The sequence below is a fragment of the Triturus cristatus genome, chromosome 6 (genome assembly GCF_964204655.1).
Source record: "Triturus cristatus chromosome 6, aTriCri1.1, whole genome shotgun sequence".
Lineage (NCBI taxonomy): Eukaryota > Metazoa > Chordata > Amphibia > Caudata > Salamandridae > Triturus > Triturus cristatus.
In genome coordinates, this window is record NC_140589.1 from 979,433,758 (window position 1) to 979,451,650 (window position 17,893).

The 17,893-nt window shown below is 41.0% G+C and overlaps 1 protein-coding gene across 50 annotated transcripts in view; it reads left to right on the forward strand.

Annotated features, from left to right (window-relative positions):
- Positions 1-17,893, forward strand: part of LOC146820883 (uncharacterized) — a 1,936,624-nt gene that overhangs the window by 414,364 nt on the left and 1,504,367 nt on the right. For all 50 annotated transcript variants that reach the window (XM_085611721.1, XM_085611696.1, XM_085611722.1 and 47 more), the window contains 2 exons: positions 11,852-12,349; positions 13,036-13,290. In XM_085611721.1, the coding sequence (XP_085467847.1) occupies positions 11,852-12,349; positions 13,036-13,290 (753 nt within the window). The remainder of the gene's footprint in view (positions 1-11,851; positions 12,350-13,035; positions 13,291-17,893) is intronic.

Here is a 17,893-nt window from a genome sequence, read left to right on the forward strand (position 1 = left end):
AAGTATATTGTGGATCTGGAAGCCTCTGCTTCCAGATCCACAATATACTGGGCATCATCCACATTTAGTCAATAAAATTCCACACATATAAACTCGAGGTCAGAACATCACTTTCTGGCTAAAGCCCACCTTCCAGAACTATCTGGTTTAGAGTGCATAACCTCCACCCCGTAACCCTTCCTTGTCAGAATTGCAACCCCTTTACAACACTGACCTTGATCTGATACCACAAAACTCTCTATCCATCTATCTCTACAGAACAGCTCCCTGCTCTCACTTGCGACCAGGTGTGTCTCATGTAGAATGATAAAATGGGCCTGACTTACTTCCAGATACCTTCGGACCTTCCTCTGCCTAGCTCGGGACCTGAGACCAATCACATTCCATGTTAAAAATCCTATATTTTGACCTATGACAGCGATCATCCACCTAGATTTGGTCCTCATAGACTCTATCTCTGAAGAGAAAAAGGCCTACTTTGTGATACTGAGGACGTTTCTTTGTTTTTCCCACTGGTCCCAGCCCTATGCCCCTCCACCACACCCCACCATCCTCCTGTCACCCCACCCTGGGGAACCCTCCCAATCATGACAGTCATATGAATGCCTTCTGAGCTACCCGGGGGGTTATAAACATGCACCATTCATAATAAATGTTATCTGCAATAGACCACACCTGTATTCAGAGGTTGTCTCCTTTTTTTGATGAAATCAATCAATCCATCCACATCTTCCGCAGCACAATAGTTATACATTGGGTTATTCCACATGATAAGAAGCATTGCTGGGAATTTTAGTTGTACTTTTGCTCCCAGTTTCTGAAGATCCTCCATCCTCTTGCCTAGCTCCCTTTGCTGCTGCTCAGTTGCCTTACATATACTTCCAATCTAATTATGACAGAAAAACCTTTAACAATGTAAGGGCCATCCCTTAGGGCTGCACTCAAGATTGCCTCCTTGACCACATATGAAGAAAAATGTATCAGGATCTTCCTCGGTTTAGTTCGTTGGGGGTTCTGACTAAAAGGGTCACCGTGCACTCTCTGGATCTCCAGCTCTAAATTAATTTCTGGTCTGTCTTTTAAGACTGTGTCACACAGCATGCTAAATATAAAGGTCTTTATGTCTGCACTTCACTCCGCCTCAGGGAAATTCAAGAATCTTAGGTTGCTCCTCTGCATATGATTTTCAACCCTCTCAAAGTGCTCTTTCAAATTTTGGTTTTGCTTAACCAGCATGGTGATCCCAGTGGCTTTTATTTCCACATCTTGTCTTATTAATCCTACCTCCTCTTCCAATGCTTTAGTACGGGCAGTGACTTCATCGGATTTCTGGGCTAACGCAGAGTATGAGGCTTGGATGCCCACCTGATTTCGAATCGATTTTTTATCTCTTCTTTTAGCCCCAAAAGGATACCTGCCAGTAATTCTTCTGCTTTTTCCTTAGGCATTTCTCCACATTTTTCATCGAATTGACTCCTCAAAGACAAATCCTCAGATGTTTCCGGCACTTCACTTGATGCCAGGGCTTCAAACCTGTTACTGGTAGGGACCTGAGCCATATTCCACAATACTTCACCTAAGCTCATTTTTTCTTCAGAGGACCTTATTGAGGCAGGTATTTCCAAGATGTTAGAATTAACAATATTGGGAGCCTCTACGGGAGTCTCCATTCTGGGACTATTCTGTGAGGTATTTTCTATAGCACCCTCTGCTAGCTGAAAGTCTGGTAAAACTCTGAAGAAGTAATTAAGCGAGGGTGTTATCCTAATCTGTTGGGTTGAAGAACTTTTACCCCTACCCCCAGAGCTTTTACCAGGAGACTTAGCAGATTTCCCATTTTGAGATGCAGAAATCATATACCCAGAGCCGCCATCAGGCACACATTGCTTGCCCTTTCTTGGGTCCTTTATAATATCAGGGATTACAACAGAAGACAAGTCTGGCACATAACATGCCTTACCTGCCACAGTGTTCCTGATACGCAATGTGTACTTCAAAGCCCTATCTGCAGCCTGAGCGGTGATGAAGTGCCCTTCTTAATATGCTGAGGACTTTTCACCCACTGTTTCTGTATATCTTCCTTCCAGTCTCCCTTCCGTCTGTTTCCCAATGACTGAGGATGGCTAGGGCCCTCTATCCCTGTCATCGTTGAAGGCTGGGGAGAGCTCCAGTCGGCAGCCTGACTTGTGCTGACTCTACCATATGCTTATGCGCTGGTCGATCTGCAACATTGGCGCTTCCGTGCCGCCTCTTCCCAGCTTTGGCCTGTAGTGCCAGACATGTCACGAGCAAATATTGTCTCTGACTGGGATTCAACCAGTCCCCCAGGCAATTACATTCAGGAACAGGGGACCCCAATTAACTAGCCAGGCTTGGCGCATCTTTGAGGCGAAGCAACCCTCCGGGGCGCAGGCGGCTGCTCAGCATGCAACCGCCATGTTCTGCTTTGCTGAGCACACACAGTTTCCACACTGCACACTAGCTAAGGTTCATTACGTTTTGAATGATCTTCTTACCATCTTCTTCTTCTACCGTATCTATGAAGTCATCAAATGTTTTGATCCATGCAGCCCACCTGGCACCAGTGGTCTGTTTCTTCGCCGTGTCGAATGGCGGTGGTGATTTCAGGAGCACAGCTGCTGTATATTTCGTGCACCCCTCTGCCGAAATTGTGTTGGCACGTGATGTCTAGGCATCCATGATGGAGGATAGCCCCTAGCATCTGCAAACACAAACTGTGTGTTTGTGCTTGCGTCTCCACATCCGATCGGAGGTTGGAAAGCACTTCCCTCGCTTATGTCAGTAAGTACGTTTCTGCTTTTGTACCTGGTTAACACTTCCTTTAGAGTTTGGTTTGCATGGATGATGGCTCTGGTCATGGCGCATTGCAATATCTCTTCTTTCAGCCTTACCAGCAGATTCTGGTGGGATTTTCAAATGTGCTCCTTCAGCTTCTTCTAGAGCCATGTATGGGCTAGAGTCGGGCTTTGACTCCACATACGCTAACCCCAGACTATGTTGCATCAATTTGTGGTGCACATGGCATACATGAGCAGTTTGCTGTACTGTTGCAAAGCCTCAGGGAGAGCAGTCTTGCTTCTTCTGGAAACTTATTCCCTACTTGTTGCCAGCTGTAGCATCCTTCCTAGCCCAGGTGCATGTAAATGAAACACGACAAACAAGGAGCTCTTTAACAGACGTCTCTATTTCTCAGCATACAATCACTCACTGTACACATTGCATCATGACTTTGATAACAGCACCTTAGCACCTCCCTGCAGCTTGCTTAATTCCTGTTTAAAGTCCGCCCAGAACCACGAGTGTTGTATAGGTCATGATCTAATACACACTACAACTTCCACCAGATCAAACCTGGTCCCTGTATACGACCTGCATGCCAACGCGGTTTGCCTTAATTTTTTACTTTGACCTAGACACCCATGGTTGGTGGTTTGAGATTTTCGGAACTAGAAACCTCTTAAACTTTGAACAATCATATCTCCAGATATCATTTTAGTGTCTATTTGCTTATCACGTTTTCTCTAGTTTCATAAATTATAGTGGGATTTTTACTGCGCTGTGTTTTCTCCCTTTTAACTGTTTTGGTGCTGACAAACATTTTACACATTTCTTTGTAAGTTAAGTCTATCTGAAATGAACTACAGCTGCCAAGGGCTGAGCTCAGGCTTAAATTATTGTTACCTAACAGGAATAGCACCATTATTTCACTCGAAATAATGATCCACTCAATTGCAGTTCCCCAAAAGATGGTCTAAATGTAAAGTAGGGAGAGAAGGAGGGACTATATTTACCTGTGGATGGACTAGAAATATCAAATCTGCTAAAATGGTGAGCAAGTGGCAAATTTAGAACATTTCATTCAATATATATTGTTCTCTTTTCAAATAGTACCTCTTTTAAAATGTCATTAAAAATTCTAAAAAAGTCCAATAAATTTCTCTTTAAACAAATCAAACATAGCTAAATTTAAGCTAAGTTAAGCTAAATAGGCGATACCAGAAATATTCTCATTTTACTGCACTGCAACAACAGTACAAATTTACATTGTTGTCCTTTTTTGCTGCACTTCTTCTGGTGAAAACGATACAGAACCAATAATGAGTAAGACGTTTAACTCTCGGCACACTTAACTGATGCTTTTATCTCCTCCCGTGGGTTTTCATGCTAATATTAAATTTAGGGTTATGCCATTCATTGCGTAGTAACATCAATGGCATAGCCCCTCGTCCCACTTTTAGTTCCTCAACTGCCCCCTAATTGATGCTCAAGGGTTAGCAGAAAGTCAAAAGGTTGAAACATGCATGGATGTTACAGTTATAACAGCCTTGTAAACAAATTCTGCTTCCTGCTACATTTGCGATCCTGTAGATCAAGGCTAGCAAGGATAGTGTCATCCAAAGGGTGTGACCAAAGGGCTTGCCATGCTAAAACTCCTGACTAACTCTATTCAACTATCACTTTAGGAAAGTGGGTTATCAGTAAGTGGGAATATATTCACCCTCAGCTAGTAATAATACCACAATCACTAGTAGGTCCAGTCAAGTCTCTGTAAATTAATTCTTGAACAACCCTTGATAGCTTAGCAAATGAGCAGACAGACTTAACTTGGGAGACAGGGTTTATAAAGCATGTAATACCACCAAAATGGTAAATAAGTATGAGACACAACACAATAAAAATCCAACACCATTTTCTAAAAATAGAGAATATTGTTATCTTCAAAATAACACTAAAATGAAAACATCCAATGTAGATAGCCAGAGATATGAATTTCTAAAGATTTAGGCAAAAATAGCACCAAAAAGTGCAAAGCGCCAATTGAGGGTATCTAGTCGCGCTGGACCGGGACAAATTCACAAGTTCAGGTCAACCACAATGAAGTGCAGGCCTGGCACAGAACCAAATTAGGCCTGCTGAGAATTGTACCTTATGTCTTGGGTGCACTGTCTGTGCGCCGTTGCTTGCGAGGCTTTGCTTTGTCGGTTCCAAGGAGCTACAAGTGCTGCAATGCGAGTTCCTGCGTTATGCCATGTTGCCCTGCGTCTGTTCTGATGAAGTTGTGCAGCTAGGCCTTGCATCAACTTGTGCTGGTTCTGTTGAAGCTGTACAGTGAGGCTTTTGAGGCTTTGCATCGATTCACATCAGAGGGTTTGTGAGGTTTTGCATTGTATCGAGTTGGTTTACGTTGGTTTAGATAAGGCTGCTAGCTGGATCTTGGTTCTTTTGGGGAGATGTATCCTCTAGCACTTGCCAAGGGTTCATAGGCTGTGGATTTTCCCTTGGGGGCTAGGGCCCAGTCTCCCACAATGCACTTACGCATTCCAGGACAGGCCCAGTTACACCTGGTCAGCTGGGCTGTCCTCTCTTTGGCATTGCAGGTGACTTCTCAAGCTCTTTTGTATGTGTTGTTAGTCAGGGGGTCCACTTCTTTCCTTTTGGAATCAGGCACTGCCATTTCTTTGTGGAGCTTTGAGTGCAGTCCGTTCTATGCTGTAGTCAGTGGGTCCAGCAGGGCAGAATTTCTTCTCTTCTTCTTTTCCAGGCAGTGATCGTAGGAGCTCCTGCAGCTTTTTCATATGTATCCTCCATTCTGGACTGTCAGGAGGGGGGCACCTTAATTAATGGGAGTAAAGCTAACTCCTTCTGCTATGGCCACTTCCTGTAAAGTGTGGCATATTTCTGGCCCAGAATGCAGCATTCTCCCAAAAAATAAAAATGGAGAAAATCTCTCTGAGGTGTGTGTGTCTCTGTAACCCAACCCAAAGGTGTGGCTAACAACTGACTACACTCCCTTTCCGGCCCGCTCCTAATCTAATCAGGGGACACCCATCTACCTAGCGATCAAGGAAGTGGGGGTGGTCTAGGGCCTGTGACATCTGTTTTCTGCAGTGGCTCCTGCCTTTAAAGTCCAGCTTATATACCCAGCCCCCTTCCTCCCCCTGGCTTCTCCAGGAAGAAGATGACTGCATTGCTGCAGCCCCAGGCCTCTTCACACCTACTCAGGTAGCAGCTTGACTCAGGTTGTCAAAGGCTGACCAATCAGAAGAGGTTGCAACAGGACTGTTAAGGTAACTTCAGAATAGAAAGTTCTAAAACTACTTTCCTGTAATAGTTATATTAAATCTGACCATGGCAAGTTGTTGGGTTTAAGGTAACCATTAATTTGATACGTTGAATGATATGTCAGCTAGCTCCAATCAATTAAAAGTTGGACTTTTAAAAGTTTAATTAAGCTTTTCTATCTTAGCCAATGGGGCTAGCAGCACTACAACTGAGAAAAACGACTTTGGGTTATTTGTCTTTATCAAAGCATATAAAACATCTTTTATATTGCCCCTGCTTTTTAGGTCTCGCTGAGCCCAGCGCTTGCGCTGGCTCGGAGAGACATTTTGTATGGGACTTTTCAAAGTGCTACCGCTGGCATAGAGCTACAGTGCACGAGGTGTGCACGCGCGCAAAGCAGCCATATGTCTTTACATCGCCGCCATGCGCTAGGCCAGCCAGCAGCACTAGCACGTCATCGCGATCACTTTCGCTTTCACAGCGATCGTGATCGCGATGACTTTCGTGGCTAATGCTTGCACCCGGGCTTTACTTGTAACGTTAAAAGTAAAGCGCGGGCGCTGCAATTATACCAATAGTAAAGAAATAGATGTTTTTTATATTTCTTTACTTTTGGTATAATCGCGGCACCCGCGCTTTACTTTTACCTTTATAAGTAAAGCGCGGGTGCAGCGATTATACCAAAAGTAAAGGAATAGAAAAAACATCTATTTCTTTACTTTTGATATAATCGCAGCACCCGCGCTTTACTTTTAATGTTATAAGTAAATAGCGGGTGCCGCGGCTGCCTGGCGAGCGCTTGTTTAAGTCTCCAAACCCTACACAGGGAGATGACAGTGGTTATATTCATGAACTCGCACTGTGTTCAAAAAGTATCTCTAACGTTACAGACCTAATAAACGGATGCTAAATAAGTTCCACGTGTTACATACAGCGTGGGTTTAAGCTCGTGAACCAACATGCGTTTCGTAAAATTACTGTTTCAAGGCTGTATCTCACATAGCTTAGCAATTCACAGTACAGAAAATGGTGAAAGGATGGACACCCTTCTCTCTTGAAATAGTTTCCATATTTGTACTAAATCAGATGCTCTATGTACGTTATCTTAATATGCATGATGTACCACTGTAATATATGTACCTTAATGAGGACATGTTAGCACAACTATGTATATACTAGCAATAGGACTGTAAAACAACAATTACATTGGAATTCTGTGGCAGGGTGTGTGATTGTTTTAGGAGTCTTAATGAGCTAGTATCTTGCTTCCTAATGCTAAATCCTACATACATTTAAATCCGATATTTCTTCTATAGGTCAGTATGTCGACGTGTAATTAAATCATTTTGTAAATATGCAAAATGTATTCAAATCCAATTGTCGGGCATGTTTATTTCCGTGTTGTTGCAGATAGTTACAAACCTTTTAAGCACATGCTCACATTCTCATGGAACTACACTGAAGCCAAATCTTTTGTCGGAAATGAGTATGCTCTCTCAATTCATAAATTCAGCTCACCGGTTCTGCAGTTAAAAACAAGAGATGGATGCAACAGGATTTGCATGTGTGCTTCCTCGGCAATCTCCTCCCCACCCCATTGAAGTTTTGTGAATGGCGAGGAATTTGCACACAGGCTCAGGTTGCAGCGCTTCTTGGTAAGAGCGGGGAGCAAAGGGTTAGATGAGTCCAGCCACTGCCTGTCATTTCCTGAGCATGCCGGCTATAGCCCCGCCTCCGTAAAACGTTAATGATTTGATGAAAAGCTGTGTAAATCCTATTTTATCCTCCGTTCTCCAAAACAGAATGAAGCAAGACATTAAGAAGGAAGCTTTGCCGTGTTTTAGATTCTTAAATAAGCACTGGCTCGCCTCTAGACCAAGATTTGGTATTTTCGATGCTGCTGATTTTATCCGCCTTTTGCCAGTCTAGCACCTTCAGTTTTGTTGTGGACAACACATGAACCTCACCGAGCTTGAACACGAAATACTAGCGTTTGCTCAAGCAAAATAAAAAAATAAAAAATCTGCTGTTTTAGGCTTTGTTTTCTTTACCTATGCTGCGTTGTTTAAACAGATAATCTACAGAGAGTGTTGTAAAAGTGCATGGGGCTTTGTTTGTATTAATGGACCAGCATTCTGGTATTTCAGAGGAGGGTCAATTCGTGTTCATCAGTGGTGTAGTGTGTTTATAGCAAGTGCTATTAAAGATGTAAACACCAAGTACAGGGTCAGCGTTTATACAAACAGACGACACGTTCTTATCTGCCGGTTCCAAAACCAAGCACAGACAAAGGCCTCGAGACCACCCATGTCCCTGTACATTGGATCAGAGTAGATTGGCGTAGTGCTCTGAAAGAAGGGTGGGGTTTGTAATCAAATAAGACTGCATTGCGAGAGCCCCATTTTTTTCTAAATGCTGGACGATACCCCCGGTAATTCTGGTGGATATAAACAGACTGTTTTTTTAAAGTGCAGAGGAGATTTTTATGAGGAAGAAGAGGTAGATCTGTTTGTGTGATTTAAAAAAAAATACATGTTGGTGCTTTCAGGAGGCCAGTGGGGTCCCACTAAGATAAACATCCGCCAATTACCGCTTTTTGGCATGACGGCCCAACCCTTGAATGGCCCCGGACAACTAATACCGAGCCTTTGTTTCCACTGTGGAAAAGGATTTTTTTCTTCGAGAAAGGAAAACATAATTCTATTCTTTCACTGGTTATGGTCACATAACTTCCTTTTTAGTGACTCACAGATAGGGTTGAAGGGGAATCACAGGGTGATTCAGACTCAAAAAACGTAAATTTTCACTGGTGGCAATCCATGTTACAGTGATCCGTGTGAGTATCCGTAGCACAGGATCTGTGCTAATAAAAGAGGCTGTTTCTCTTTTAGTCGAGCACCCAGTTTAAAATCTGCCCGCTTTATAGTAATGAGCTCGATGAGTAATTCAAGATGTGACAAACTTCTTCCCAATCCTCCTCTTCTATCAGCCCTACCACTGCTCCCTCAGAAACGTGCTTTTTTTCTTGCTACGTTTTGATGTTGCCAAACATCGCCATATTTTCCTAAGAACTCACATGGCAACTAAAGAGGGGGAGGGGACCCACCCACCATGCCTGGCGGTGATGGTTGGGGTATTGCTCTTCAGACTGATGATAAACACACTCTCAATTGAAACAAAAAAAAGCATTGGCATTGCCAATAGGTCTCGCCTTCGGGACCTTATAAGTGTTTAGCCATGCAACAGTTGATGTGGTTGCACCAAAGATATTGTGCTGCAAACCTAAATACTTAAAAGGTTCCAAAAGCGAGACCTATTGGCTATGCCAATGCTTTTTTTTTATGATTCTCAGTAAAGTGCTGGTTAGTAAGAGGGCACCTGTTTGCTTCTGAATATTCAGAGTTCATGACGTAGGTGAACGTAGGCGTCTCATGGCCTAGAGGGAAAGCAGGCTTCAGTGCCTGGAAGTTGACACTGTTGTGGCTCATGTGCACACCCTGGTGCCTTTCCGGTCACCGACATTCATTATTCGTGGGAGGGGCGGGGGCGTTTGTTGAGATGTGCTCACAGGCCATCATTGAGGGCAGATCCTGGGGCTGGTATCTCAAAGCCGACAAGGACGTTGATGAGAGTCACATCTCAGAAGTGACTAGGAGAGCTTAGTGATGTCAGTCCCTAACCTGCAAGCTGAATTCCACAGAGCTGCCCACAACAAAACACTCCCCTCAAGGCTAGGGCGGGCAAAGTGCAACAATCCCCACTATAAGAAGAACATTGGCTGAAGAGCAGTGTCAGTGCAGACGGCACAGCTTTTGAACCAACTGCCACCAAAGACGCAAAGCGTGGAATACCAGCTGAAGATCAGAAGGGTAGCAAAGACCTGGCATTTCCTAAAAATAAGTATAAACAACCAGCCTGATTTCCTGGCTCCACAAAGCCTGTGAACTTCAAGCCTGAGCAAAATATTTGGTCCAAGTGCAGTGTGCAGTGTGGGACAGACACGGGACCAAGGTGTGTTGCAGGGAAAAGCTTCAGAAACCACCTGATTGGGCACTACTGACAGTGATCAGACTTATAATTCTCTCGGTGACACTATAACAAAGAAAAACATAAAAAGCAAACATTGGCACACGCAGAAACAAGTTGCCTGCATTCAAAGGACAAAATTCAATCAACACATTATTTATGGGTAATACTTTTTTAATTTGGTCTTTCACTTGTACATAATGCTTTCTTGGTCATATATAAGGTGACAAAAATGCTTTGGACACTTCTTTATTATAACTTTTCAGCATCCTGCAAACTGATGTACAGCACAGCTTAAAAACACAGGCAAAGCCAATATCTCTGGAAAACACTTATACGGTCCCAAAGGCGAGACCTATTGGCTATGCCAATGCTTGTTATAACTATGCATCCTGCCATTGGGGCACCTAGGTCAAGCTCACGGGTGACTTATACACAATAAAAAGGTAGTTTAGGACTGTGGAAGTGCTTTTAATCCCAAAGTCGATCTTGGATGCAGTTTTATTTTAAAATCAGCCTGCAGAGCAGACCTGGCTTTAAAATGAAATCCACCACAGCAGTGCACAATTAATTGCCTTAAGTCCACTTGGGTCTCTAAACCTACATGCCCTACCATATACTAAGGACTTAACAGGTAGTTTACCTTTGCTAATTAGAATTATACCAATTACTATGTATCTTTTGGAGGACAGGGGCTTGTCAGCAGCGCCCAGGACAATTTATGAGTCAGTACCCACCAGCATCAGACTAAAAACGGGGGTGGCCAGGGCAAAAAGGATAACTTTCCTACAATCACAAAGTCATTGAACCAAAGAGCCAAGTACCATGGTGGCTCCCTCACTGCCTCCACATACTTCCTTCATAATTAGAGGCATATTCTGTTTCTGCCTCTCACCTGTCTTGTGAATCTGCAGATTTGTAAGGCAGCACTTTCCTAAGCACTTTGCGCAAGTTGCCTACGGAAGCTTGAGAAGTTGTTATTAGAGCTTTTATTTTTTGTCAAAATCCCCCTAAAACAAACAAACAATAGCACTTTCTTTAAATGTATATTTTTGTAAAGACTTTGCATTCTTTGGTGTTTGTGTAGTTTAATAGAAGTTTAATTCACTCCATTCGAAGTTTAATTCCATTCATTCGCCCATATGCAAGGAAGGTCAATAGGGATTGTGTGTTTATTACCATTGGAACCAAAAGAAAATTGCAAATCTCTAAACCTTACAACTTAATTCCTCTAATAAACTTAAATGCAATTGATACACTCAGCCTTCCTGGATGCTGCTACAGAGGTTTAAGGAGGCAAATTAAATAGGAGTTAGACTCTGTAGATATTCAAGTTAGTTTCCAAATAAATGTAGTGTAAAAAGTGAAACTTGGTGTTGTTCTTAATTTGTGGGAAATCCATATTTACCACAGCTGTTCAATAAATCTTTTGATTGAACTAAACTTCAAATGGGACATTCACACATCTGGCATTCTGTGATTATAACATGGTATCATTCAAAAATGATACCCAACAGCCTATAACATGGCTGTGACATGCACCAAGATGAGAAACACAATACTATTTAAGTACCATCTAAAGTCGTCCAAGATGCATATAATGATATAAGTAAATTGTGTGCATTTTAAGTGATGCTCTGAAAGTGCAGCCATGAGCTTCTGCATACATTTAACATCATGACGTGACTGTAACTCACGATGTTCCTAACTTTCCTTCACAATAAATTTCCTTTTATTTCAGCAATTCACAAGGAAAGTCCCAAAAAGAAAGAGAAGCCAGAGGCAAAAGAAAAAACAAGGCCAAGAGAAAAAAATGAATTGAAAATTAAAAAGGAACTGAAACTAGAAACAAAAGAAAAGAAAACAAAAATACCAGTGAAAGAAAAAGAAACAAAGAAAAAAACTGAAATAAAGGAACCAACAAATATTAAAATAACACCACAGAAGAAAGTGATCACAGGAGTAAAAGAGAAACACGAAAAGAAAGCTAAACCAGAAATCAAACAAAAAGAAGAAAAGAAAGAAAAAATTGAAAAGAAAGAAGTGAAAGAAAAGAAACCTAAACTTGAAAAAGAAGAGTCATTCAAGAAAAAGGAAAACTTACTAAAAAAAGAAAAACCAGAAAAGGAAGAGAAAACACAAAAGAAAGAAACAACTGAAAAGAAGGAAAAACCTATAAAGGAGGTAAAAACTGAAAAGAAAGAAAGCCATGAAAAAGAAAGAATCGTGCCCCACACAGGTATGTTAAATATTCTGTATATTTTTAAAATTAATTGCAGTACTATATAAGCTTCGTAGTGATTAATAAAGCAATATCAGTGATGTAAGGCATAAAGTACCTCCTGCTATACATTATAAGGATATTGCAAGTCACTGAAGAGTTCAATTGCCGTATAGCATTACAAGGCTGAAGGCCAAGTTCCCTTATATGGTTATAGAACTCTGAGATGACTTGCAATATCCTTATCTTATGTGCCAGGGAGTAATTCATCCCATATAATACATGATCACACCACCACCTTCTCCTCAAACCACTTAAAACCTTACTGCATAGCTCTTTCATATGAAAGAGTGAGCATGTTTGCGAACATGGAGAATAAAAATAAAACCTCTAGTGTAAAACGAAACTCACCAAAGACCTTCTAGTTATGTTTTGCAACAGATATCAGAAACAGTTACATAGAATTTTTTTTTTTTTTAAAAGCTGCACAAGCTCAACATGTGTAGAAACATTCAGAAAGATTCTAGCTTTTCTCTAACTATCTAAGGAGTGCAAAAAAAACATGAACTCTCTGCTTGTCATTTGAAGCTTACAATTAATACTCCCTGACCTGCTGGCCCTGGCAGCAGGCATTGTGATGACAAGACTCAACTGTAATAACATATTAATAGTCAAGTTCTGACATCATTTCTTTCTAAAACCAGAAATCACACAAAAGGTGGAAAAGAAGGAAAAAATTGAAAAGAAAGAAGTGAAGGAAAAGAAACCTAAACTTGAAAAAGAAGAGAAACCCGAGAAAAAGGAAAAATTACCAAAAAAAGAAAAAACAGAAAAGAAAGAGAAAACACAAGAGAAAGAAAAAGCTGATAAGAAGGAAAAACCTACAAAGGAGGGAAAAACTGAAAAGAAAGTAATACACGAAAAAAGAGAAAAAGCAGAAAAGACTGTGTCTCACAAAGGTATGTTATACGTTTTACATATTTTAAACATTAATTGCATTACTATACAAGCTTCGTAGTGATCAATGAATCATTATCAGTGATATCATGGATAAAGAACCTCCTGTCGTACATTATTTAGATTTTTTTAAATATAATTTTATTGGCATTTCAAGGCATAGTCATACATTAGCAACAGAATACACTGTCAGGGATATATTTTCTTCCCTTTTGTCTCGATAACCTTTTCACCATACATATAGTGCATCCCTACATTCATTTCCTTGAAGGGGTTGTGCCAAAAATGAACCTTATAACTCTCCTCAACTCCCCCCACCCCCTTAATGATGCTTAACAGATTTGTGTCCTGATCCGCTGGATCTATACAAGAGCATTCTGGGAGTCCCTTGTGTTCCCCGTGCTGTTTACCGCCTGATTTCTTGCAGTCATAGGGTCCGATGCATCCCTCCCGTCTGCCCCATCTCCACCCATTTGTTCATCAGAGTCAGGTGATTTGCAACTGTACATTATAAGAATATTGCAAGTCCCAGAGGAGTTCCATAACCATGTGAAGGAACGAGCCTGAAGGCTGAGTTCCCTCACAAGGTTATGGAACTCCAGGTTCCTTGCAGCGTCCTTATCATGTACACCACTAGGTACTTTATCCCATATTATACATTATCACACCATCACCCTTCCCACAAACCACTTAAAACTCTGCTACATAGCTCTTTCATATGAAAGAGCGAGCTTGTTTGCAAACATGAAGAATAAAAATAGAACCTCTAGTGCATTAAAATGTTATCGAAAACCTATTAGCTATTTGTTGCATACGGATATAAGAAACAGTTCTATAGTAGTACGCTTTAAAAAAAAAAGCTGCACTAGCTTGGAATATGTAGAAACATTCGGAAAGATTCTAGCTTTTCTCTATCTAAGAAGTGCAAAAAACAAACATGTTCTCTCTGCTTGTCATTGTGAGTTAAAAATTGAGCATGAGAAAGAAAAGCAACAATCAGTTTTCGTTCCTTTAAACAGCTGCTTCAATAATGCTCCATAACCTGACTTAGTGGCCCTCACAGCAGGCCTTGTGACATCAGAACTCAACTGTGATAATTTGTTAATTTATTATTAATCCAGTTCTGACATAATAATATAATATATAATCGGCCACTGGGTGTCTCACAAGTCTCCAATTATAAGGAACTTAGACACTGATTCTTTTACATGGGTTACAGAATCTTATGAATTACACTATTATAACACAAGGGAGCCTGCAATCCCTGTATAAAAGCCAACAGGTGACTTGTGACACCTCTATTATTATCATATGCAGGGATTTCAGTAGGCGATACCGCTGCACTACCTCCCATTCACTGATCCATCATAGAACAAATACAATGTTTTTGTATCACAATCTTTCTGATATGATGGGGTCAGACGGTCTTCCCTTTCCATTAATTCTTTGTATTGCTTCATTTATATTGTGGCCCGGGTCCAGTTGACATCATTGAATCATCCACTGTAACCGGTATGCTTTGATCCAGAGGGAATGCTTCATAGCCTGAGGGCAAAACCTGTTTTAATTGATCCACATAGGGCATCAGCCACTAACTCAACAATCAATTTAACCCTTAGTCAGCCAAAGACCCATAACACTCATCCCTCCACGGTAAGCATTGGCACGTAGGGTCAAGTTTGTGAGCTCACACCCGCATTTGGCATGTGCGAGGACCTCACTTGCAACACATGCAACATTGCTTGGGTCAGGCTGGCCTGCCTTCCATGCTCAGCCTTCGGAAGAGGGCAATTATTACCTAGCCACACACCTATGCACAGAAGATCAGTACAACTCATTTTGGTCCCTTACCTCCCTGCAGATAAGCAGGGAACCTGCACAATGTGAAGACTAACAATCATTGTTCTACGAACAAACTAGTCATAATTCTTGTTGTGCATTAACATCTTTCTGATGACCAGTTTCCTAATAGAAATTTCCTTTATGGCCTATTAGCCTGATGTTACTTATTGCATTTTTTTATGTGCCTTTTCAGTCAGTATAATGTTAAGGTATCTATCTTTACAATTATCTGTTGATATTGTCTCCAAGTGCAATACACCATATGTTTAATTTAGTATCAATGCTGTTTTCCTTACATGTTCACGTGTGTTATGAAATTTATTGTGATGTAATTAGTTATGCCAATATAATACCAAGGTAGCTAGTGATCCTTAGAAAGCCATAGAAAATAGGAGTGATAAAAATACTGTTGTGTACTACAGTGTAGCCTGTCTGGTTTGATGCTTGCCTCTGAGATCCTGATGTGGTATAAACATCGGATAATATCCAACAATTTCTTAAAAATATGTAATTACCTGCATAATCTGGGTATTTGAACGTGACTGCCCTTTGGCAGTCCTCACGCTTTAGTGAGAGGAAGTCACTACTCAGAGGAGTTTTTCATTTGTCTGTAAATTTTAAACTACTAAATTGCTTGTCGGTTTCCTATTTACTTGGATCGCTTATGAAGGTTACATACCACTACTCAAGCATAGCCAACAACTAAGAATTATGAACCTGGAAGCCTTAATGTTCATGAATGTAATGGAAGGTGATCGACAGATTGTTCCTGTTCTCTAGAGAGGGAAGATTTCTTTGAATTGGGGAACAAAGCTATAGTGTCTGTCCTTGATGCAAATCCTCTGCTACCTGAAATACCTGTGGTAGGGTAGCACTGCAAACCAGACTTTCTATTTAGTACTATGGACTGTAACATTTTTGAGGCCCAAAAATCACACAATGCCAATTGGGTCTATATGAAAAATATCTTAAGTGAAGATGTTCAAGTGTACGTACATAGAGAAGGATCCTGGCCCTGAGAACAATGTGTTGTGGCTCAGAGAAGGGTAGGGGGCCTTCAGTTACCGCCAAAGCTGGATTTGTCAGAGCTGAGGCAGAAGGTGGACACAAAACGAAAAACCGATTGAAGACATAGAGAGTGTTTCTAGCTTGTGACAAGGAGAAGTGGAACACAAGGATGAATCCCCTAAACTGAATAAGGTAAGTTTAAGAGCATTGTGAACAGTAGATGATGCTGAGTACTTCACTAAGAAACTACCTGAGGACTTGCAGAGGTTCTAATGGTTCCTGCACTGGAACAGAAGTTCTCCCCAATGTGATGCATTGTGATGTGATTCCACCCGTTTTTATAAAGTGCAGAACTAAGTGGTTACTTTGCTTCTTGATACTGTTGTTTTTTCTCAGGGCTAGCACCCATAAGCAAGTTAACTGTTAGACCACTGAAGTAAATATATTTGCTGTTACTCATTGCCTACCTTCAGGCTGGACCATTTTAGTGAATTCAGTCTATTTTTATATTGTGGGTATCTGAGTGGAGTAGTCACCAAAAGGGGGTTTATGTCTTATCGTCTGCCACACAATCTCTGTTTGTTGCAATAGTGATATAGGGTAGTGACAGTCTATGTTCTTTTTATTGTATAACTTGTGTGCACATGGCATGTCCATCTGCATGTTTTCATTAATACTTGTGGAGGATGGGAATTAAATTAGGAATGATTCTTGTTCCAGTCCTACACCAAAGACATATTAGTGATCTGATAGTTGTGTATGCTTGTGTATAAATCTGTCTGGCGAGTATTGTGTTAGGATTTATTCCTCTGGAGGGCTGCACCCATGTTCCCAAATGTGCTATGTTTCTTGGCCATCCCAGTCTGTGAATGTGTGAGAAAAACAAATATTTTTGTCTACATGGATTTTCCTGTTGCAGTCTATCTTTTGTGCTATGTCCATATTGTTGGTAAGCATTAGAATAGTACATGGTGACACCCAGACTCCTCAACGTGGACTAGTGTCATGGCATACTATTGCATTCCAGCATCTGTTTGATTATAGTGATTTGGTTGTGATTTGCAAGCTAATTAGAATACTCACTTAAAAAATGAGTGCAGTTTGAAAAACACACATAGAAGAAAACCAGATTCAATAAGCCTTGCCATTTCTGAGAAATGACTCCCTGATGCTGAGCCCCCTTACCCCCTGCCCCACAGTGGGCCGAGCCATGCGCACTGGATAAATCAGCTATTCTATGCGGTAGAGTTTAAGTTATGAGGTTGTTGTTTTATCCAGTGCCTAGAGATTGAAATTAACAGATTTATAATATCTTTGAGAATTTATCATTTAATTAATTTAAACAATTAATAATGTTCCCATAAAATAAATAAAAAATATGTGCAGCAAATTTAACCAGACTGCAGTTTACCATCTATGAGAAATTGTCATGTCTATATAGAAATCTATAGTACAAACTGAAGCATTTGATGAATTGGGTGCAGAGGTCTCTTGTGTGGTAGAGGGTAAGTTAGACTTTTTCAGTTGACATGTTTGACAATTCTGTCCACACCTCTTGATGGAGGTGATTGGATTTAGCTGTTAGGTATTATAGAGAACAGTATAGGCCATGTGTCTTCTCAGTCTCAAAGTTGTATTCTCTGCTAATTAAATATTATACTTGCATACAAACCCAAAAGCAGAAAGAAGGGAGTTTCAGTGGATGTCCTTCAGAGATCAGGGTTCTGTCATGAAACCTCTCCAGCTGTCTGAGGG